Source organism: Trachemys scripta, chromosome 22, assembly GCF_013100865.1.
Source record: "Trachemys scripta elegans isolate TJP31775 chromosome 22, CAS_Tse_1.0, whole genome shotgun sequence".
Taxonomy (NCBI): domain Eukaryota; kingdom Metazoa; phylum Chordata; order Testudines; family Emydidae; genus Trachemys; species Trachemys scripta.
This window is the reverse complement of record NC_048319.1, coordinates 6,503,105-6,527,170: the sequence shown is the minus strand read 5'-3', so window position 1 is coordinate 6,527,170 and position 24,066 is coordinate 6,503,105. Positions and strand designations below refer to the sequence as shown.

Sequence of the window (24,066 nt, the reverse complement as noted above, 5' to 3'; positions counted from 1 at the left end):
TGAAAGGGGGGCTCAGCAGTTAGAGTGCTAGCCTGGGACTGGGGAGACCTGGGTTCCGTTCCTTGGGCCAGTCACTTAGCCTGTTTGTGCCTCAGTTTCCCATCTGTAAAATGGAGATAAGAGCCCTGCCCTCCCTCACACGGGTGCCTTGAGGATAAACACATTAAAGATTGGGAGGCGGTCCGATATCTGGCCCTCTGCTAAGTGCCGTAGACAGCGGGTCAGTGCCAGGGCTACATGACCTTGGGCAAGTCATGTCACCTTTCTGGACCTGCGTTCCCCAGCTGAGAGATGGGGGTAATAGGTGTCTCTCAGAGATGGGGTGCGGCTTAATTCCAGCTCCTTGGAGCAAAAGTGCTAAGGAAGGGGGCTGTTATTGCTGTCATTGGTAGGGGCCTGGAAGCAGGAGGTGACTGCCCAGTGCTGGGGCATGGAGGCAGCTGTGCTGGAGGGGAAGCGCTCGTCTGGGCATTGCTTTCCCTCCTCCCTTATTGCCAGGCGCTCTGTTCTGTGTCATTAAAGGGCTCCTCTCACCTGCCGCAGCAGCTGAAGTTCACAACTTCCGATTCCTGTGACCGGATTAAGGACGAATTCCAGCTCCTGCAGGCTCAGTATCACAGGTGAGCCGGAGTATCCTGTGGCTGGCCGCAGCCTGATGGGCGGCCCGGTGTTCTCCCTCTCTTCTGCGCCCTGTCCGGCTCTCCATGCCTAAGGACCCGGCGGGAGCCAGCGGGGATGTTTTTCAATGCCCAGGCCAAAGTACGTGTTGTCTCGGCGATGCCCCTCCTCCCAGCGAGCCGTAACGGATGCTCTCCTCATATGCTGCGTGTTGTCACTGTGACGCTCTCGATATCTAGCCAGAGATGGCGGTGATAAATGATGCTTTCGCAGGTGGGTCCCAAGGGCCTGTCACTTGTTCTCCTCTGGTGTGAAGCTTTAAAATTAAAATAAGGCTCTACAGGAGGGGAAGGGTTGTTCGGAGCTGATTGGCTAGATAGCTACGTGATGATAGACAGCTGGAAGAACCAGACCAGTTTCTTGCAGCCTTCCCCCCGTATACCACTGCAGTTGCCAGGGAAATAGAACTGATCCTAGCAGGCGATCCCCGAGGAAGGAGAAAGAGACCCTAGCAATGTGCTTTGGAAGAGGACTTCCTTCCCAGTGGCCACACTTGAAATGTAATTGAACGCATTAGAGCGAGGACTGGCCATGGCTAAAATGGCACCGAAGTTGTGGGGGAAAAAAAATATTATGCAGTGTTATAACCCTTTAGATAATTAAAGCTGAATGCTTTAAATTTTTCCCTTGAGCAGCAGTGCTGTTGGTTTGTCCTTTTGCTCAGCTTTAACGACGATGGTGGACTAGCCGGTTGCACGCTGGTTGGGAGTTTCTAGTCAGTTTTGCGTTCTGGTTCCCATGCACTAGCCCGTGGTGGCAATGTTTCGGTTGCAAACGCTGCAGGGGAATGTTTAAATCTAAGAATTTCAATTTTTTCAAAGAAACGTTTCTAGTGATCTTAAGATTTGGCTTTTATTGTATCAACACCTAAAAGGTGGGGCCTAAATCAACCTGATGGTATCCTCTTTTAATTATCGACTACGCCGTTAGGATCTGTCCATTTTGTGCCCTTATGGACATGACTTTTTGTGGCTGTTAGCTTGTTCATTTAGCACTGCTATGACTTTCCCACGTGCCTTGCATCCCAGTTGGGCTGCTGCTGGACAATAGGAGTGCAGGTTCGTGCCTAGAGTATCACAACAGAAGTCTGTGGTGGCCAGAAGTCGCTATTCAGAAATGGCTGATTTCCCAGAACACCTCTGCCTTTAGCAGTGCCATATGTGGTATATGCAAGTGCCAGAAATACAGCTGCGTTAGACTGGAGGTCTTTCAGTGGGAGACATTTGCGAGATCTAATCTGCTGGAAAAGAAACAGGTTCTGGGAAGGTAAAGGTAAAGCTGTTCCTTGTTTGAAATATAAAACCATGGCACATGCTTGCTGAAATTCTAGCAGTGGAAATCACCTGCTTTATTAAATGTAAATACCTTAAATAATAGAAGATACTGGTTTGGCTTTGTTTTTGGAGTGCCTGCATTAATTAGTCAGGTAATTGTTACTTTCCCATAACGCACCCAGAATCTTTCAGGAGAGTATGTGTAATACTGTCCCGACAGCCCATGTGATAATTCCTGACAGGATCTGGAAATCAGTCTATGCTTCAATCCTTCCTGACACCTGTGACTTGGCTCACCTAACAAGGGCTGCAGGAGTGGACCCAAGGACCAGTTGGAGAACTCGCCTTCCTTCCAGTGTTCTCTGTTTCTGCTGAAAAATAAAGGCTTGACTAATGGGTAACCGGGTGTAAGCCCTTCTCATCACTGGGCAGTCTAATGCTGTTAGAGTATCTCTTTAATTATCTGTATTGTGGTAGCACTAGTGATGGATCAGGACCCCCTTGTGCTCAGCGCTGTACAAAGGCACAACACAAAGACAGTCGGTATCCCGAAGAGCTTACAATCTTCTTTATAACCGCTCGATTGCTGTCGTGTTTGGGGGCCTCATGGTGTTAGGCGCTGTACAAAATACAGGAAACAACTGTTCATGAGCCGAGAGTTATAGCTCCCCAAAAACCATTGTGATCTCTAGCCAAGCTCTCTGAGTCCCTGTCTGTTTTTGATCTTTCAGCTTGAAGTTGGAATGTGACAAGCTGGCCAGCGAGAAATCAGAGATGCAACGTCACTATGTCATGGTAAGGCTCTGCTCCAGTAGCAGAGGGCGTGGGGCAGAGGTCGAGGGGCATCCCCAGTGGGATGTGGGAGGACGCGGTTAAACAGAACGCTAGCCCTCAGATCTACTCAGTCCATGACTCCCCTCCCCTCGCCCCAATCAAAGTAACTGGAACGCGGCTTCTCCACTTGGTGGGTGACCAGCAGATGTCACCACCTTCCTGCCTCTGTTGTGTTGCCATGTGAGGGTGGGGTCCCTGGTGAGGTGGGAGGGGAGATTTAGGGCAGATGTGTTATAGGAATGGTTGAGAACTGCTAAACTAGGAATACAGAATTGATGGCCCCCAAAGAGAGGAGAAGTTAGACAGATTTGTAAGGAAATACTCCATGTTGGATTATTATGGGGCCAGCGGAGAGTTTTGCCGGGCACTGTACAGACAGTCCATGTCCCAGAGAGCATATGAACGAAATAGACAAGACAACAGAGTCAGGGAAACGCACGTGTCATGTGTTGTTTTCCAGCAGGGAGCCAAACATGGTCTCCAGGCACTCGGATACCACAGCGAGAAGGGTCATTAAAAATGGACCCAGAGGTATTTTGGGGGAGACCTGAGGGTTCTTGGGGGCAGTGTTGCCAGGGGCATCATCAGACGTGGCGGGGAGTTACCAGTCCTGGGAAAGGGATGTCCTTGTTCTGTAAGCGACAGGCAGAAGAACTTGGTGTCAAGTATCAGGGGGGTAGCCGTGTTAGTCTGTATCTACAAAAACAAGGAGGAGTCTGGTGGCACCTTAAAGACTAACAGATTTATTTGGGCATAAGCTTTCGTGGGTAAAAACCTCACTTCTTCAGATGCAGGTTTTTACCCACGAAAGCTTATGCCCAAATAAATCTGTTAGTCTTTAAGATGCCGCCAGACTCCTTGAAGAACTTGGTGACAGCCGGCCCGTGGAGAAGCAGAGATGTTATGTGCTAAGGAAGATGGAAGTGGAGTGAAATCCCAGGAGGGCTGGGAAAACCCCAGCTGACAAGCTGCTGGGAGGAAGCATGGCCGAGCAGTTCCAGCTCAGACCTGGGCATCAAGGTCCAAGGGTTTGATTCCTGGCTCTGCTACTGACCTCTCAGTGTGTCAGTAAAACGGGATGGTGCTTACCGTCCCAACCTGATAGGAAGTAGCGAGGCTTTGACTTGCTAGTGGTGGTAAAGGGCTGTGAGCGCCTTGGCTGGAAGGCAGGGGAAAGACTGTTATCCTCCGCTCGGTGTATTGGAAAATAGCAACGCTTGAAACTGCTGTAAAACGGGGTTTTGTAATGCAAACACCAGACAACGCTGACTTGTAGCACAGCTGCTGGGCGTCAGTTAGACCGCCGGCTTGCTCTCCTACAGTCATCTAGGCCAATGCAGAGTGGGTGTGAAACGCTACCACATCAGAGCGGTGGGTGCTGGAGTGAAGGTGCAAGGACAGCGGAGAGACTCAGGCAAGGAACTGGCTGTTAGATGCACGCTTTGCCATTTTAATTTGTTAGGGAAACACTATTCTGCTGTTCTTCTCCCACACGTGGTCAAAACTCAGCCCTCGGTAGTGCCATCTTGTAGTGTATTATTAAACATGCACCTTTAACTCCTGGCCACAGGTGGGGTGGGGCTGGAAGTGCAGAGTCCGCAGCTGGTGCTGAGGGTTGGGCTGACACGCTCGTCTCAAGGAGTTAATGGGAAGCTCTCAGTGCTGTCCATAAAGATGACCCAGAGCCAGGCAGACAGCTGCTGCACCTGCCCTGGAATGGAGAGACAAGAGGCGGGAATGAATGCAGAATTTCTTCTGGGAGGAGTTATGGATTTAAAAGCAGAAATAAAAAGGGCCGTCCCACCCCACCCCGTGTACATCCCCCTGCCTCAATCCCAGGCCTTGGTTGATACCTGAATAGGGGAGGTGGCTGATAGAAAAATATCCATTGATTGAAATGTAGTCTTTGATGGGAGCCATAGCTGTACAGGTGAGCGGCAAAGACAAGAAAGTGAAGGAAGCATTTTTTGGGTTTTGTGTGTGTATGTATGTATATGTGTGTGTGTGTGTGTGTGTGTGTTTTTGTGTGTGTATGTGTATATATATATATATATATATACACACACACACACACACACACACACACATATATATAGGGGAGCTAGTGTCTTCTTTAAAATTATTATTTCTGGTGCGGAGAGGTGAGGGTGTCGAGAGCTGGTTTTTTGGACAGGGATGGGGAAGTTTTGATTTCGTATGCCAGCCCCCGCTCTCATTGATACGTGCTTTGAACCAGAGGTGGTGGAGGAGAGGGGCTTAGGACAATGTGGAAGGATGAGATTCTTTTCAGGAGCAGGTGAGTATCCGCAATTGGTGGGGCTGAGAGGGAGAGAATTCCCACCATTTATTAGGTAGTGCGTGGGACCCCAATCTGGGACCAGAACCCCCTTGTGCCAGGTGAACAAAAAACCAGTTCCCGCCCCCAAAAAATCTGACCACCTAAGTAAATCATTAAATTTAATCCCACGTGGCCCCTGCAGTCAGCTGTTGCCCTCTGTCCATTGTAGCCAGCAGCCCGTTAGCGGGGAGCTAACAGAAGGGTTTTATTTCTGCATTTGTTGGCTGCTGCGGCCTTGAAACTTCGAATCGCAATTAGGGAGGGCCCCTGTTCCCTGGTTGGCTTTAAAAAGGAAGAGAAGAAACTCCTCACACGTGAACGTTGATGTTCATCGGAATGAAGCAATCAGGGGAGCCAAACGGCGAGAACACCCCAGAGATGCAGCGCTGGCCTCATCGAAATAGGTGGAAGCTTTTTCCAGTGGACTCAGGATTTCATCCCAGGAGTGCAGAAAGGGATGTGAAACCCTCATGCTCCAGGGCGTAAGCCAGCCCCTAATGGGGAGATAACATCCCCTCCTGAGCAGTTACTGCAGGGTTTCTTGCACCTTCTTCTGACACTATGTTCAGTGACTCGCAAAGCGCTGGTCTGCTCCAGTCTGGCTCCTTTGCGGCTTCGTTATAAAAGCTTTGAGAGTTTGTGACGCTGGTTGCGTGTGGAATCTGAGTTGTTGCTGTTTCTCTTTCCTCTCCCCCTGCAGTATTACGAGATGTCCTACGGGCTCAATATCGAAATGCACAAACAGGTGAGACTAGCTTCTCTCTCTGGGTGCTTTCCGCAGCTGCTAGGATGGGGTGGGAGGAGGTTGGACTTTCTAAGAAGTTAGTTATTTTCTTCACTGAACCTCTCTGACCCGACCCGCCCTGCCCTACCTCTGCTGGCTTAATTTCATTGTGGGAGTCATCAAAAAGCCATGAAACTTCTCTAGTCCGTAAGATTTGAGCTGCTTTTGTGATGGATTCGTTTCCTTCTGCTCCCCTGCATGGACACACGCTTGCCTCGTTGCTTGACGTTCGTGGATTGGGGGTTAGACTCCAGTTGGAGAGGAGAGGGGAGGCTGGGGGAGGGGGACACACTCAGCGCTCTGCATCTCCTGTCAGATGTTAGGCTCCAATGGAGGAGGTGGGGGACCAGAATGAGGTGGGATTGGGGAGGCACAGCGGCCCACAGACGGGCAAAGATCAAAGGTAGGGGCCCTGCAGGGTGTGATGCCAGGCTGAGCGGCCTCCCCTCCGGAGAGCTGTTGGAATGCTCAGTACAGCACAGAGACATGCCTAGATCATAACCCCCTCTGAAATCTTGTTTGGACTTGCTGATCTCCTTAGCAGCTGCTGCTTCCTCCCGGTCACATGTTCCGCTGAAAAGGCTGGGGAAGCAGGAAGAATCTTTTAAAGATTCTTTGAAAACAAGTAGCCTGTGATTCACGAGGGCTTGTGCTGTATGGTTTTTTGTTTAACTGTTCCCGGGCCGTAGAAAATTCTTGTGGTCGGCTGTCGTACGGCAGCCCCAGGGACGGGCGAGGTGCTGGCGGACAGGGAGTCTCTTTGATGGGGAGAGTCTGGGAGGTTGTGGATTTTATGCACCTCTTAAATCTCTTTGGGGTGGGGGATGGTAAAATTAGATCTCTTCTGTGGGCCTCTGGGTAACTTCAAACTCCTGCTGCTGACCTGTGCCCCGGCACCAATCCAAAATAAATGTTTCTAGTTAAAGGGAAGCCCCTGCTCTGGATGGAAGATGCTGCAGAATTTGGCAGGCCCGAGTTGGGGCCATGAGGCACAGTTTCTATACTGCAGCTGTTTTCAGTGCTTTCTGGAGACCTGATTTTTCAAAAAGCCCCTAAGGAAATACCCAGCCCCTTCTGTTGTGTCACGTTGGGCACTCAAAAAATCACCAGTCCCTATTGGTTAATATAGGTCTCTATTTTTACACATGGATTCCCTCGTTCCACAGCTATTTAAATAAAACCGAAAACTGGGGTCTGTCTGCACCTGGTTTCTAATCTGAATTTGTCTAGCTTCAGCGTCCAGCCATTGGACCTTGTCAGACCTCTGTCTGCTCGTGTGAAGAGCCCTCGATCTTTATCAAACGCCTCTTTCCCGTGCAAGTGCTTCGGCTGCGATCAAGTCACCCCTTAACCTTCTCTTTGATAAGTTCCTCGAGTCTGTCGCTACCAGGCATGTTTCCCAATCCTTTAATCTCTCTCCTGGCTCTTCTCTGAATCCTCTCTAGTTTTTCACGTTCAGTCCCCAACCTGCTTCGTGGCTTCTGTAAAGCCCATTAGGTGCCTCTGTGCATCATCAACCTGGCCCCGTATTCCTCTCCCTTCAGTCGGAATCCGGCCTTTCTTTTTACATTTTTTTTTTTTTTTTATGAACAGCTTTGCTCATTTCCCAGGAGAAGAGCGTTAAAAAAACATTTAGAGTCTCTTTAGTAAACCCCATGGGAACCAGCCGACACTGTTTTTAATCTGATCTCTGCTATAGTTTTTTTTCTTTTTTTTTTGCCCTTCTTATTAAGAATCGGCCTTTGTCTCTCCCTGGGCCTATTGGTTGTTATTAACCAAGTCTCCCACTTGCTAGCGTTCCTGGTGCAAATGCTCAAGATTTATAGAATTTAAAAAAAATAATGTGGGGAAGGGGGGTGAGATGATTCCAAGGAGGCCTACAACTAATTTCATCACCGCCTCTCCCGCTTGGAAGGGGAGAGCAGCAGTGAAACAAATGTCTGTCTAGATCTGAGCATCGTACATAATTCAGCACTTCCCAGCCTGGTTTCTAATAAATTTCCTTCCTATAGGCCCCTGCTTTCTTTATTAAATGCATATTTGAGTCCCTGAGAGGGAAGGGAGAATATTGAAAACTCGCTCCGTGTGATCAGCAGGATTTATTTTTGCAAGGGTCTGGAGTGGATTTATTTATTTTTTTTTTCTAAATGAGTCTGGGTGGCTTCTGCTAGGAGTCAAGGAGGTTGGGGTTGGGGGGAGATGTTCAGGTGGATGGATATTGATCAGGGCAGATAATCTGCAGGGAATGTGCCAGTCTTGTTTGACTATTTTTTTTAATTCCAGGCTGAAATTGTCAAGCGGTTAAATGGGATTTGCGCTCAAGTCTTGCCCTACCTGTCTCAAGAGGTAACCTTTTCCCCACTCCCCATCCCTTTTTACACTGTGAATTGCGAGCGGCGGGGGCTTTAAAAACACCGCTTAAAAGAGCCCGATCCTGCCAGTTGCCAAGTGCCTTCAGATCTTGAGTTCAGTGGGCATTCCGGAGCCACCCACCGAATTGGGCAGGTGGGGTCAGATATTTTCAAGCGCTCAGCCCTCCTGATCAGGCCCAGGTTGTTTCCAAAGAGCTCTGCCCCCGATGCACCAAATCTGGGAGATGTGATCACTTGCTGAATGCCTCCATGGGAACTGACTAGGGCTGTCAAGCGATTACAAAAAGTAATCGCGCAATTCAATAACAATAGAATTCCATTTCTTTAAATATTTTTGGATGTTTCCTACATTTTCAAACGTATTGATTTCAATTACAACACAGAATACAAAGTGTACAGTGCTCACTTGATATTTATTTTTGATTGCAAGTATTTTCACTGTTTAAAAAAAAAAAAAGTATTTTTCAATTCCTCTAATACAGGTACCGTAGTACAATCTCTTTATCATGAAAGTTGAACTTACAAATGTAGAACTATGTACACAAAAAACTGCATTCAAAAATAAAACAATGTAACATTTTAGAGCCTGCAAGTCCACTCAGTCCTACTTCTTGTTCAGCCAATCGCTCAGACAAACCAGTTTGTTTACATTGCAGGAGATAATACTGCCCGCTTGTTTACAATGTCACCTGAAAGTGAGAATAGGCGTTCGCGTGGCACTGTTGTAGCCGGCGTCGCAAGATATTTACATGCCAGATGCGCTAAAGATTCATATGTCACTTCATGCTTCAACTACCATGCCAGGGGACATGCGTCCATGCTGATGACCAGTTCTGCTTGATAACGATCCAAAGCAGTGTGGACCGACGCATGTTTATTTTCATTATCTGATTCAGATGCCACCAGCAGAAGGTTGATTTTTTTTTTTTCTTTTTTGGTGGTTCGGGTTCTGTAGTTTCCACATCGGAGTGTTGCTCTTTTAAGACTTCTGAAAGCATGCTCCACACCTCGTCCCTCTCAGATTTTTGGAAGGCACTTCAGATTCTTAAACCGTGGGTCGAGTGCTGTAGCTATCTTTAGACAACTCACATTGGTACCTTCTTTGCATTTTGTCAAATCTGCAGTGGACGTGTTCTTAAAACGAACATATGCTGGGTCATCATCTGAGACTGCTATAACATGAAATATATGGCAGAATACGGGTAAAACAGAACAGGGGACGTACAATTCTCCCCCAAGGAGTTCAGTCACAAATATAATTAACACATTATTTTTTTTAACGAGGGTCATCAGCATGGAAGCATGTACTCTGGAATGGTGGTTGAAGCATGAAGGGGCATATGAATGTTTAGCATATCTGGCATGTAAATACCTTGCAACGCCGGCTACAAAAGTGCCATGTGAGAGCCTGTTCTCACTTTCTGGTGACATTGTAAATAAGAAGAGGGCAGCAGCATCTCCTGTAAATGTAAATGCTTGTCTGAGCGATTGGCTGAACAGGAAGCAGGACTGAGTGGACTTGTAGGCTCTGAAGTTTTCCAGTGTTTTGTTTTCGAGTGCAGTTATGTAACAAAAATATTTACATTTGTAAGTTGCGCTTTCACAACAGAGATTGCACTACGGTACTTGTATGAGATGAATTGAAAAATACTGTTTCTCTTATTTTTACAGTGTAAATATTTGTAATAAAAAATAATATACACTTCGATTTCAATTACAACACAAAATACAATATATGAAAATGTAGAAAAACATCCAGAATATTTAATACATTTCAATTGGTATTCCATTGTTTAACCAGGCGATTAAAACTGCGATTAATCACGATTCATTTTTTTAATTGCATGAGAACTGCAATTAATCGACAGCCCTAGAGCTGCCCCTTCTGAAACTCTGGCCTGAAACATTTAAAATAGCACTGGAGTGTTCTCCTCCCTCCTGCACGTTATGGCTAAAATATCCTATCCTTTGTGGAGCAGCCGCAGACAAAGATGGTCTCTGTTCTCTCTCCGTGCGTTTCCCATGATTAGAGTCATCGGCTGTTTCTGTGAACTATGGTTGGGGCACGCTGGCAGCTAATTAGGAGGATGGAGTGTGTATTTAAAAAAAAAAAACCCTCCATGTGTCTGTTCCTTAATATTTTAGTTCCTTTGCTTCATTAATTAATACACTGGCTCTCTCTCTCTCTTTTTTTTTAAAAGAGAGGGAGGAGGGCATTGGGGGAGAATCTGACACCTCAATTTGATTTTGACTTAGCAGTCTTGGAGTGTTTACCTTTGCAGTACAAGTCTCATAAAATGATGTGACGCACAGTGGAATTGTGGCCGGAATCCGCCATTGGGGTGGTACTGGGTGGGGGGGGGGTTTACTTTGTTCTCCTTTGGGGGAGAATTTAAGGAACTTGCAGATCAGAGCTCTCGAGTAACTTATCCACAGCTACACGTTCTCTCTCTTATCGCAGGGCTCTCACCCTGCCCCTATGCCAAGCTTGAGAAGAATCTACTTGCTGGAGATTATATTTGGAGTTGTTGTTTTTTTTTTTCCTATTGCCACCTCCATGGGCCAATTACAATAGTACCTTTTCTGAATTTTTCTAGCATTGGTGCCAGCCTTCCCAATGGCTCTCTAAGCTGCCTGTCACTCAGAATTTGTGCCCAGGTCACGTTCCAGGCAGAAAGCATTTGATCTCTGGAGAAAATATTTGGGTGCTTAAACTAACCAGTGTTTCTTCCTTGCTGCTTTTCATGGGGGCTCTGAGGCCTCTAAGCATCCCTTTGCTTCCGGCAGTAGCCTGGAGTCTGCTGCATGGTCCAAGTAAAGGGTAAAACTCGCTCTGGTGCTGCACAGGGACCTGTGTCCAGTTGGAGCAAATCCTGACCCCTCTTCCGTGGTGCTTTCTTGCACTGGAAATGAGATTTTTTTGGGGGGGTGCATGGGGCCTCCAGGTGGCAGAGTCCAGCTGTACTGGGGATCCAGGGTGGATAAAAATCCATCATTTCTTTAATCAAAAAAAATGTTTTTTTTATTTCAATACAATTTATTCAAAATAAATAGATTTAAAATTAAATTTGACATTGTCACAAAAGTGTTAAGGCTTAAATTTACTCTAGTCTGTTAAAATAATTTAAATCGTATTAAGCAGCACATATTTGCACCCGAAGTCTTAAAGTCAAACCACTGAACTGGTAACAGGCACCAGCGAAATACCTTTAACCAGAGTTTGTTGAAGTGCTAACTCAGCTTTGGACTGCTGTAGCCTCTTCCGCAGGTTTAGGGGGAACATTGCCTTCATTTTAGTTTATTCAACTTTATTCAGTTCGGGGACTAGCTCATTCAAAATTGAGAAAGCAATTGGGAATTGGAAAAAGCAGGAACGTTTTATGAGAACATAAGAATGGTCCCAGGCTGTCAGACCAATGGTCCATAAGCCCAGCGTCCTGTCTTCTGACAGTGGCCAGTGCCAGATGCTTTAGAGGGAATGAACAGAATAGGGAAATTTATCAAGTGATCCATCCCCCGTTGTCTGGCAGTCAGAGATTTAGGAACACCCAGACCATGGGGTTACATCCCTGACCATCTTGGCTAATGGCCATTGATAGATCTATCCTCCAGGAACTTACCTAGTTCCTTTTTGAGGCCAGTTATTCTTTTGGCCTTCACAACATCCCCTGGCAATGAGTTCCACAGGTTGACTGTGTTGTGTGAAGAAATACTTCCTTATCTTAAATTTAAGTCTGGTGTCTAATTAATTTCATTGGTTGCCCCTGCCTCTCATTGTATGAAAGTAAAGTATTATTTATCCTTTCTCCACACCATTCATAATTTTATAGACCTCTATCATATTCCCCCTTTGTCATTTTCCAATCTATATATAAAAATGAGGTCTGAAAGGATGAGATCTGCTAGTTCTAATATCTTGAACGACACGGTGGCCAGAAACAATCAGTTCAGTTCACTAACTACAGGTAATACTTCTTTTGTTTAATAAATCCGTTAGTTTTAAATGCAAAACATGTTTTGATTAAACCTAATTTTTTCTCACATATCCTGCCCATTTAATGTAGTTTTATTTAACTAATAATTTTCAAAATGTTTTTGTGCATTTTTTAATTTTGTATTTCCACCCAAGTGGAAGAGCTTCACACACCACAATTAAAAAATTAATCATCTAGTAACTAAGAAATGAGTCATTCACCATCTTCTAACATTCGAGGGGGGGGGAGGGATAGCTCAGTGGTTTGAGCATTGGCCTGCTAAACCCAGGGTTGTGAGTTCAATCCTTGAAGGGGCCATTTAGGGATCTGGGGCAAAAATCTGTCTGGGGATTGGTCCTGCTTTGAGCAGGGGGTTGGACTAGATGACCTCCTGAGATCCCTTCCAACCCTGACGTTCTATGATTATAGAATTGCTTAAATAAACGTGAATAGATACAGTATATCCTCCTGGGTGGCAAAAAGAAGCACTTAATTTAGGCTAAAGGGTATATTTAGTTGCAAATCAACTTGTTACCAACCAATGAGAATCCACCTTTCTTTAGGAAAATAACTAGAAAGTACAGATGCAAAACAAGATTAAAATGGATTATAATAATCAAGGGTGCTGCTTGCTGATCTAAATCATGATTAAAATTGATGATTTTAAATAATTTTGGTTTAAATCGATCTACCCTACTGAGCCATGAGCCATGTGCTGGTAGGGGAGTTTGAGGTCAGGGCGGTGGAGACAACTAAGAAGTGATAAAATAGAGGTCTATAAAATCGTGAATGGGGAAGTGTTGTTTACCCCTTCACATAACACAAGAAACAGGGGTCACCCAATGAAATGAGTAGGCAGCAGGTTTAAAACAAACATAAGGAAGTATCTCTTCACACAATGCACAGTCAACCTGTGGAACTCATTGCCAGGGGATATTGTGAAGGTCAAAAGAATAACTGGGTTCAAAAAGGAGCTAGATGAGTTCATGGAGGATGGGTCCATCAATGCCGAGATGGTCATGGACACAACTCCATGATCTGGGTGTCCCTAAACCTCCCAACTGCCGGAAGCTGGGACTGGATGATGGGATGGGTCACTCGATAATTGCTCTATCCTGTTAGTTCCCTCTGAGGCACCGGCCACTGTCGGAAGAGAGGCTACTGGGCTAGATGGACCGTTGATCTGACCCAATTGGCCATTTTTATGAGTAGTCCGAGGCAACCTCTGGCACCATGAGTGGTGGGAAGGTGAGGGAGTGTAGAGCCCCATGCCCCTAACTATGCTAGACAGAAGATGTCCCCCAAGGCCATAAACAGGCCTGAAACAATACATAGGCCTTTGAGTGGGTGCTCTACATTGGCTGTAAAACATAACCCAGGAGTCCACTGGCCTAGGCATAACTCTGTTGGAAAAGTCTGGGCTGGTGGCTGTGTTATGGAGAGGAATGTGTCTTGCGGTGAAGGCCCTGGACTGGGATCCAGGAGCTCATGGCTCAGTTCCTGTCTCTGCTACAGACTTCTTGGGCCTTCTCTCTCTGTGCCTCGGTTCCCCATCGGTGAAGAGGGGGTAACACCGGCCTGTTCAGCTCGTGAGCTCCTAGGGACAGAGGTTCTCTCACATCTATCACCCTAAGGCCCTGGTTTAAGCTGGGATGCGTAGGTGCCCCCATAGTGACTGGGTTTGTAGCTCTGTAGGGGAAGCCAATGCTAAAGCATTCAGGCTTGGGGAACATTCCCATTCCTTCCGCTCCTCCGTTCCCTCCAGGGAGGGCATCTGTCCTGGAGCGGAGAACCTGGAATTCTCTCCCCAAGAAGCAGGAAATTTGCAGCTTCCTGACCCAGTACGAGCCTGTGCCCCGTGTGCTGTGGCAGCATTTTGCCCTTTGATTCTCTTTCTGTAGCGTGTGGCCGATCCTTGATGTCGGGTGATCCTCTGATTTTTAACTCTTTGTGTTGTGCTTATGCCATTTAACGGGGCCCTCTTTCTCCGGGGCTTGTAGGGGGCTGGACAACAGACAAGGGTTTGGTCTGTGGCTGCTGGATCTGTTTGTGTTGAGATGGGCTGGTGGGGGTAGGGGTGGAAAGTATTGCAAAATGGTGCGTCTGTTCCTTGGAAATGCAGCTGAGGTGACGGGATGGGGTGGGAAGTTGTTCCAGGGTGGGGGAGGGGAAGGCAGCCCACTGATCGGCAACTTCTCTCCCCGAGACCTCACGTGAATGTTGTGATTGGGCACGTGTCAGGCTGATAACCCGAAAGCCGCCTGCCATGCGGACAGTGGCCACATGGCCTCCCTTTGCCCCTCTACTGCTCCTGGCTTTGCCAATCTCTCTCCCCCTTGATCTGGAGGGATTGTTCCGTCTAGGGCTGGAGGCTAACCTGCTCTCTCTGCTCCCTGGCCATTAAGGTGCCAGTTAGTCCCACCCCTTGTCTCTGGTTTGCCCACTCTCCTGCTGTGTATCTTCCCCTGGGCAGTTCGTCGGATGCTGCGGGCGGGGAGGGGTGTCGCATGAGAGAGGGCTGCTCGCTGGCAGTCATCGGGGTGGGGCAGAAGGGGGGGATCTTGCCCTGCCGGTGCTGTGTGTTCTGTAGGTGAAGGCTGTCCGTCGCCAGGGCTGGCGAGCGGGCACCTTTCCCTGGGTCAGAGTTCACATGTGCAGGTACAAGTAAACCCAGAGGGGACAGGGGCGTCCGGTAGGGAATAAACTCGGCTCCTGCAAGACCCAGCGGTGTCTGTAGGTATGGGGACGGCTCCTGCAGCGCATGCTCGGCGGGGACGTCCCTCCTGCCATTCATACACAGGGAACATTGCAGGATCAGGCCCTTTTACAATCTCCCTCCTGGCTTGAGCCTCTCCTAGGACAGGAATTAACCCAGGTGGGGATGAGTCTAACCTGTCTGGCAGTGCAACCTGCTGGGGGAACCTAGGGGTCACTGGCGTGGGCTGGACCCAGCCATGCTGAGTAACGACACCCATTTTAAATGACTCAGGCTGTCTTGTTTTTCCCCCTCTCTTCTCCCTTCCCCAGCACCAACAGCAGGTCCTGGGAGCCATTGAACGAGCCAAGCAAGTGACCGCCCCAGAGCTGAATTCCATCATCCGTGTACGTGATGTGCGGTTAGGAGCGGCTGTGGGGAGGAGCGGGCAGGAGGGGGAGGGCAGCGTGAACGCCAGGCTCAGATCCCTTTGGCTAAACGCGGTGCAGGAACCAAGTGACACCCGCCTGAGTTCTTTAAAGCAGACAGGCCCTGGCATGCCACAGGGTGTGGCCAGAGTGGAGAAGGTTTTAGCTCTTCTCCAGGGGGACCGGTGGGGCTCTGAGCTCCGTCCCCTTGGCCTTTGCCCCCCTCCCCCATCCAAACCAACACAGGGTCTTTGCACACCCTCGTTGCCAGCAGCGTGGCCCCCAAGCCCTGCTCACCAAATCCTACACAGACCCTACGCACACATGTGCCCTCGGCAGTGCATTTGACCTCCGCTGAATCCTGCTGGCTGCAGCTCTGCCCTGGCCAGGCTGGGTTGTATGATTGGCCTCAGGCTGGCATGGCCCGGCCAGCGCATGTAATAACAGGGGCTGATAAGAGACCGACCTGGGCTGCGTTGGGCCAGGCTGTGTTCTAAGCTGCCTCCGCCATCAGCAGCCGACCTGTGTGCACCGGGGATGGGAGCATCTGGACAGGGCTGTGGATGTCCGTCTGGCTTGGCTCCAGGACACACAGCACAGGAACAGGGCTAGAGCCTGGCTGCCGCCCAGCGGCCTTGCTCCCGCACAGGGTCAAAACATGAGGCAGGGCCAGCGCGATGGCAGGTTTGGCTCCATGCACCCACAGGGCCTGGAACACGGCAGCGCCTAAAGCCGTAGCCTGGTCTGGATGTGGCTCAGGCATGAGTGTAACTCTTGGGGAGTGGGGGGGTGACAGGTCCCCCTCTGTGCCTGATCCGCAGAGGGGTGCGCGTCGATTACAGGGCCCTAAGGAGCCGGAGCAGCCTACGCTTTTAGTTCTGGAGGTCGCGGGTTCCATCCCAGCTGTTGGCCAAGACGGCACTTTGATGGCCCTGCTCTGAGCAGGGGGTGGGACTAGATACCTCCTGAGGTCCCTTCCAGCCCTGAGATTCTATGCTGAAGCCCTGTTGTAGCTGGGTTATCCACAGGCAGCGGCTTCCCCGGGGGAGAGAGGCCCTTAGTGGGAGTGGGGGCCGCACGCTTTCCAAACGACACATGACCCTCTCCCGTTGTCTGTCTGTCCATCATTCTCTACAGCAGCAGCTTCAAGCTCACCAGCTCTCGCAGCTCCAGGCTCTGGCTCTCCCCCTGACTCCACTGCCCGTGGGCCTCCAGCCCCCTTCCCTCCCGGCTGTCAGCGCCGGCACCGGGCTCCTCTCGCTGTCCGCCCTGGGCTCCCAAGCTCACCTCTCCAAGGAGGACAAGAACGGGCACGACGGGGACACCCACCAAGATGACGACGGGGAGAAATCGGATTAAAGTGAGGGTTGGGGGGGGGGGGGGTTCAGTAAAAGATGCAGTATCACTCTAGTCAACGCTCCGCAGAACTGCAGTAGTCTACGGTGGCAGCCTGCCAGGCATGCAACCCGTGCGATGCCCGCCCCCCTCCCCCCAATGCCCATGATGGGGGGGGGGGGTCTGAGCATCCATCTCCCTTGAGAACGGAATAGAAACGCGGCAGCAATAAACGCCACCGCTACGAACACGGAGCTGTTAAATTCCACTCTCCGCCAGCTCCCTCGCCGGCCTGGGCTCGCTCAGTCACTCCCACGCCGAGCGCTGCTGTCACCAGCTCTTGGCCCGCAGTACGTTGATCTGACCCCGAGCTGGGCAGATGGGCCCAGCCGTGTCCGGACTCCGGGTACTGCATGCAAGCGCAGTGGCACCATTCCCCCTCTCCCCGGCCCCGGTGCGTATTTAAAGATACAAACCCGTTCTCCAGCCCCGTTGTCCCTGCCCCTCCACGCCCCGACCTCTGTAGGTTTCGATTGCGTCTCACTGGTTCGGGCCCTGTTCCGTCTCGGCACCCCCACCTGCACTAGTGCCAGTTCTGCACCTTGCTGTCCTGCATGTATCCCTGTTTAACCAGTCCTGGGAGCACAATACTAGTCCAGTGCCCCCAGGTGCCAGGTGTGTCTCTTCGCGCTGCTTCTCCACTTCTAGCTGGAGTTCCCCCGCCCGCTGGCCCTCCTCAGCAGTGGACCTGGCTGTCTAAGATGGTGGGAGGAGTGGGTGGTGGGGGGAGAAATCAGACCAGCTTAGAACCTCCCTCTGCTTCCCTGCCCCCCACCATTTGGAAAAGGATACTGCAGCTTTCTCGGTTTCTATTTCAGTGCGCTAGCGTGTCTTTCTTTAAAAAAAAAAAAAACAACAAAATGGAATTAAAAAAAAAAAAAAAAAAAGAATCTCGTGTTTGTATATAGTCCTTTAGAGAGAAATCTTGTTTGGCTTTTTGTGTTTAATCACTCAACCTATACTAAGAGGAACTGAAAATGCTGTATTGAGGATGTTACTAGCTGTGCCTTTCAAATAAAGAAATAAGAAGGTTGGTTAAAACCGCGACTCAGCTGCTGCTCTTTGGGCCCTTGGTAAATAAAAGGGGAGAGGGAGGGTTCTGTTCTCCCCCCCTTGGGCAGACGCAAAGGACCTGGGTTCTGTACCTGACTTGTTGTGTGGCCGTGAACGGCCCTGTTCTGTGCCTCAGTTTCCCCATCTGTAAAAGGGGGGTGGGCCTTCATATTGTGGCTGACACAACTGAGATCACTGCCCTGCTGTGTATGTACAGCGCCCAGCACCTAGTGAGAGGCGGGGTCTGTCCCAACGGGCCTAGACTTGTAGACAAGAGAGGGAGGATGGGAGAGGGAAACAAGGCACAGAGAGAGGAGACGACTCACCCCATAGGTCAGCACCCTGGACTGCTCAGCGCTGTATTCGCTGGTCGGTGCTGCCTTTGCCAGGTACTCGGAGTGATGGGCAAAGAACACTCCGAAGGCCCCGATCCTGTGCACACTGCAGCGCTGTCACATAGCATCAGACTGTGAGCGCTCAGTGTCACACGAGTGGATGCTCCGGCGGCCTGATACCCCAAACCAGGGCTACAGCTGAAGTTGGCCTTCCGGTGGCAGTGAGATTTCCTTGTCTCTCGGAGAAGAGTCTGTGCCGTTGGGGTTTTCAGAGGCAGGTAGGGAGCCTGAATCACCTTCATTCAGGTGGTTGTCACAGGAGTTAAATCTCACTGTCTGTGCACGTGAAACCGAGCAAAGGGTTAATTGCCGTGCTTAGACTAACAGGCTGTGCAAGGATTTGCTGTCTGGGCCCCAGCACCTTTCACGTGCTGGCCCTCTCTGTTCTCCCTGCTTCAGGAAAACCTCCCTTCCCCACTCTGCGCTCCCACTCACCAGGGTCCAGTCGCCGCCATCTGGCCTCATACAAGCCATCAGCCCACGGGCCTTTCGCTGGCAGCGTGCGGAGCTCTGCAACTGCACCACGTTGTCAGCGTTCACCCTGCGCCTCGAGCTGCTGCTGCGTTGTGGGAGAAGCAGCTGCTGCTGTTGGTGCTTTGGGTGAAACAAATGTCCCTGACATAGGGATAGGCTGACAGCTTCCCGCAGAAGCAAGCTCTGTGATGGGATTTCTTGAGGGCTGGATGTTACGGCGCTGGGCCGCTAGATGTGGCTGGTGCAAATGATCTGTGCTGTCCTGCAGCTGTTTATAATGTGACCTCTATAGATTACGCACGACTAGTCCCCTCCATGAAATGCTGCAGGCCTGATACCTCCTCCCGACCCCCAAGAGGTGCTGAGCATCTCATCACCTCTGGACAATCCAGACCCTCGCTGCCCTGGGGCTGAGATCACGCTAATGGAATTGGCTGCTAGCTCTTAATCGTAGCTGTCCTCTGGCTCCGATAACATCGCTCTGCTCTTGGTATCTCTTAGACCAGCTGGCGTGGGGAGAGTTCTGCTGCCTGGCGGCACGATCTCAAGTCGATAGGGGAAAGCAGGCTCCGGCCCTGGTAACGTTGCGTGCTGGCTGTCTGGGAGCGTGAGCCACCAGGCCTGCAAACCGATCGCATTTAGCAAAGATCATCCCCTTTTAAGAAGATTGGTCCCATTTGGTGAGGCAAATCCTGCCTTGGGCTGCTTCAGAGAACGGTGTGTGCATGTGTGGAGGGGTGTAGACCATAATCCACCAGCAAATTGTGCAAGATGCTACATAGTAAACATGGGTCCCTCCCCTTCCCTTCCCTGGGAGTTTGTTAGGCTTGGCCTGAAAAAACGAGGTAGGTTTATCAGAGACCAGTTTGTGTCTCTGCTGCTCTAGAGTTTGTGCACTTAAAATCCCACTTCTGCCTGAAACAGTTTTTTTCCCCTCCCTCAATAACCTCAAGCTTCTCTGTCAGTGATTTGGGAGGAGGGTGGCTTTGTTTTTTCATTTACATGTACCTTGTGCATTCGACAGCACTTTGCACCTGGAGCATTTCATCATTTCCCATGGAGTGTATGATGGTCATGCGTGGGTGTGGGGGGCTTTCACACGCCCACAGGGGAGGGAAAAAATGTTTTAAAATCTAGGGAAGTGGGTTTGTCAAATTGCAGTAACTGGTGGCTGTCGGATCTGAGGTTGCTCTTGTCAGTTTCAGAAATGGGGTTTAGAGGGCAGGTCCTCGATGTCCCTTTCACAACTGCCTTGCAGGGCCTTATACTCCATCTGTGGGCACAGCTCCCTGCACCATGGTGGCCCTGTATAATACTCACTTGGTCCAGGCTCAATCAACCGCATGCAGCTATTTTTTGTGGCCCCTTTTTTTTTAGTTCTTTGGAGCTGTTTTTTGTTTTGTTTTATGTCACTAGAAAGAGCAGAAGGGGGATCACAGAACAGCTGAGGGTCCCCAGGAACTCCTGGGTTTTAATCCCAGCTCTGACACAGTCTCTCTTTGTGGCCTTGGTTGGGTCACTTAACTGGTCTGCATATGTAAAATGGGGATAATACTTCTCTGTCTGGAGAATTAATTAGTTGGTGTTTGTAAAAGATCTTGGGAGATAGAGTGCTATATATGTGGTGTAATGAATGGCAAGTGTGTACACCACACTCTGCTGGAGAGAATCAGAACTGTTCCACTGTGTGTCCTAGGCCCTATACTGCTAATGGTGATTCTCCTTTAACTCAAGTGGCCAGGGCATGTGAGTTCTGTTCCATCTGGCTGTGGTGTATGGCACAGGGACATCTGTGCTCAGTAGCCAGGTGTCTGTTATTGCATTAATACCAGGGAATAAAAAGGGAGGGAGGTGCCTTTCCCAGCCACTAGTGAGTATAGCCCTGAAACTGAACTGCAGAAGTAGACAGGATTCCTGCTCTCTGGAGAATCTAATCTCTAATCCAGCAAATTGGTGCTTCCAAAATCAACAATTCCACCAATACAAGGAAGCGTTTCCTTACTGGAACTGCCAGCTCCTAGATCAGCCCCAGTGCATGGAGGCCTTCACCCGCTGGGGGCCTGTTTGCTGCCCGTGTGCATTAGACAGGAGCCACCGGCTGGGCACAGCGTTGGGACTGATGTGAAATGAGTTTTGAAGGGTCTCAGTCTGGCTCCCAGGGGACAGTCAAAGCACGTCACCAAAAAATCCCCACGCAAATTGTGCCTGCTTAGTCCTGTTGTCGGCAGCCTGAGTCGAAAAGTCAGGGGCTCTGTGGGCCATCGAGGCAAACCTGTGTCAGGTTCCGTTAAGCTGCAGCTCCATCTGTGTCTCGTCTGACAGCTGCCCCGCGGTCTTTGCAACATCCAGGAATCTAGGTTTCTAACGCAAGGGGCCGACTCGGCGGCTTCTGTTACAGCCACGTTTGCTAAAGCAGTTTCTCTAGAAATAACTGTGGGGACGTAGCTGGCTTCGGGGATGGCTCGCGCCTTTCACAGCTAGGTCGCGGGTTCAAATCCAGCCTGTCGTCACCTTCCAATGGCTGATGGTGAACTCAGCTTGGTATGTTTGCAACCCGGTTCCTTGGGGGGTGGACAGGTGGCTCCATTACAAAACTCACTGGCGTGGGAATGAATTTGCGGCCTCAGCAGGTCAGTCAAGGGTTGAATGAACAACAAGACAGTGTTTACTGTGAGCTGTGGGATCCTGACAGCTCTGGGGGAAGGCATGTGGTGTTGCTATCTATGCTGTATATAGCGCGTCGGTCTCCAGGGGCCCCGGGCCCCTAACCCACTTTAAAATGTAAACAGAGAGCCATCTCTCTCTCAAATCGCCTGGATCTCTGGGCAGATGCTGGGCTCATCTTGCATTTTTCTTCTTTTCTGAGCGTGATTTCTATAGGACCCTATTGATTTCATGCCTCGGGCTTTCCCACCAGGGCATATGACTTCCCAGGCTGGTGCTAGCAAAGCACCGTGGGTCTCTCCGGTGTTTCTCTCTCTCTCTGGTCGGTTTTTGATCACTCAAAGAACATTCATCTTGGTAGCTTCTGAAGGCGGCTGGGTTTTCTGATGCATTTCTCCAAAGAAAAAAAAAATCACCCTAAAATCTCCCCCTTCACTAGCTGAAACCAAGGAGACATATCACTCTGGTCCCAGATGAGCTCGTCCCTCTCGGCCTGTTCTCTCCTCAGTACGAGCTCCTCTCCTGCCCTAGTGCAAGAGGCAAATGGCTGGATTTTTCCAGAGCCCTGTTAGTGTGATTTAAGACTAGCTCTTGGATTCAAGGCAGCTCTGCTTTCTGAGCAGGAGGTTAAAGCACGAACTGCTTGTTAATGTCGAAAGAGGAACCCAGGCAGACAGGTTGATAAACAGCCCCTGGCACCAGGATCTTTAAATCCTGCAGAAATGCAGCTCTTAAAAGGACCCCTCCCCCCCCCGCCGCCCTTGTTTTTGCTTCGCTGGGCTGTCTGGCTCCCAGCACCTCACCTTTTGCTGTGTGTGTCTCACCTGGGATTTATTTGGCATGTCTGTAGTGCCTTTAAACCCAAAGGGCCTCCCAACCATACTCCATAGCACCAGTGAAATGCAGCCACCTCTGGGGTGGAATGTGGGAGGAGGAGAAATTTTGGCCGGAGACACCTGGGTTGACCCTTGCTCTGATGAAGAGCTCCCGGGAGATCTCTGACATCCAGACAGCACTGACCAGTGCTCAGTTTATCTTTCATAGGAGGACAAAAGTCTGAGCTGACCCAGTCAGGATTGGAACCTGTCGTTTCAGGGAATCCAAGTATTTTAAAACTGCTGCTTAGAGCCGGCTGGTTTTAGTGCCAGCTGTGTTTGAGGAAGGAAATGAAGCCAGGTGAGTACAGAACGTAGCCCATGGCTTTTTGCTCTAGTTGGTGTTTCTGATCCTAGTTAGGGGAAGGGAGGCAGAGCTGAGACTAGAATCCAGGGGTCTTGGCTCCAGTCTAGCCTAGAAGCCAGTGCTGTGAACGTGGACAAAGCCAGTGTCATTGGGTGGGCGCTCAGAATTGCAAAGCAGAAAGTTACCCAAGCTTAGGTGAAAAATACAGAGGCAAATTTTCCTTCTAAATGCTACAGTGAAGATCTGAAACTCCAGAGCTGTAGCTTGCAGGTAAATTTCTCTTCAGTGAAGAGAAGAAAAAAAGAATTTAACTCCTTCCCACCCACTGCTTCCTGCAGCTGCTGCTGGCATGGGAGGCAGTGTCCAGCATTCAGGCCACGGGCATCAGAACACCTGGGTTCTCTGCCACTGCCCTGCTGGGTGATCTTGGGCAAGTCACTTCCCCTCTGGGTTGCTAAGTCCCCTCCCATCCTTTGTCTGTCTTGTCCATGTAGACGAGAAGCTCTTCAGGGCCTAGCACAGTGGGGCCCTGCTCTCAGCTGGGGCCTCTAGACACTCCTATCATACCAATACGTCATGGAGCCTCCGCTTCTCCAGGTGCCTCTTCTCAGAGCTGTCTTTGCTGCCCCTGGCTTTCCTACGGAGATCATACAGTAAGAGGTAAGAGTTTTAGAGGAGCCGGTGCTGGTGATGTTCACTGCTGGGATGGAGTTCAAGGTCTTGGAATGACCCACAGTCCTGTGCTGTTTGTGTGGGGCTCATCCTATTGGTGGAACATGCTTAATTGCTCCCTGAGATGGGCAGAGCACAGGGCTGGGGGCCAAGAACTCCTCAGTAGTTAATATTTGTATGGCCATAGTCCCTGGGGACCTTAGCTGAGAGCAGGGCCCCCTTGTGCTAGGCACTGTACGTACATTGAAAGAGACAATAAGAACGGCCCATACTGGGTCAGACCAAGGGTCCATCTAGCCCAGTATCCTGTCTACTGACAGTGGCCAATGTCAGGTGCCGCAGAGGGAATGAACAGAACAGGGAATCACCAAGTGATCCATCCCCCGTCGCCCCTTCCCAGCTCCTAGCAAAATACAATCCCCGCCCCAAAGAGCTCACAAGATAAATAGACACAACAGACCCAGGATGGGAGGAGAAACAGGAACACCAGAGCGGGGAGGTGTCTCGCCCGAGGTCACCTGATAGGTTAGTGACGGAGCCAGGAAAAGAAGCCGGTGTCCTGGTGTCCTCCCGTGGGACACACTGCCTCTCGGTACAGCAGTACAGCTGCAAGAGGGCGGTGGGCGTAGTGCTTAATTTCTGCCAGGGCTGAGCCCCGAAACCTCTGGGCCCGGCAGTTCGTAGCCCCGGCGCCTCTGGGCATGGCAGATCAGAGACCCGGCACATCTGGGCATGGCAGTTCGTAGCCCGGCACCTCTGGGCCTGGCAGTTCATAGCCCCGGTGCCTCTGGGCCTGGCAGTTCATAGCCCGGCACCTCTGGGCCCGGCAGTTCGTAGCCCCGGCGCCTCTGGGC

General features: G+C 50.1%; 1 protein-coding gene across 2 annotated transcripts; it reads left to right on the top strand.

Moving 5' to 3' along the window:
• Positions 1–522: 522 nt before the first annotated feature.
• TLE5 (TLE family member 5, transcriptional modulator) lies at positions 523–17,813 on the top strand (the record flags this gene model as incomplete). Of its 2 annotated transcripts, none has more annotated exon segments than XM_034755323.1 (6): positions 523–620; positions 2,684–2,747; positions 5,825–5,869; positions 8,192–8,254; positions 15,282–15,356; positions 16,518–17,813. In XM_034755323.1, coding segments are annotated over 6 exon segments (564 nt in total), but the record flags the coding sequence as incomplete, so codon positions are not given.
• Positions 17,814–24,066: the final 6,253 nt, after the last annotated feature.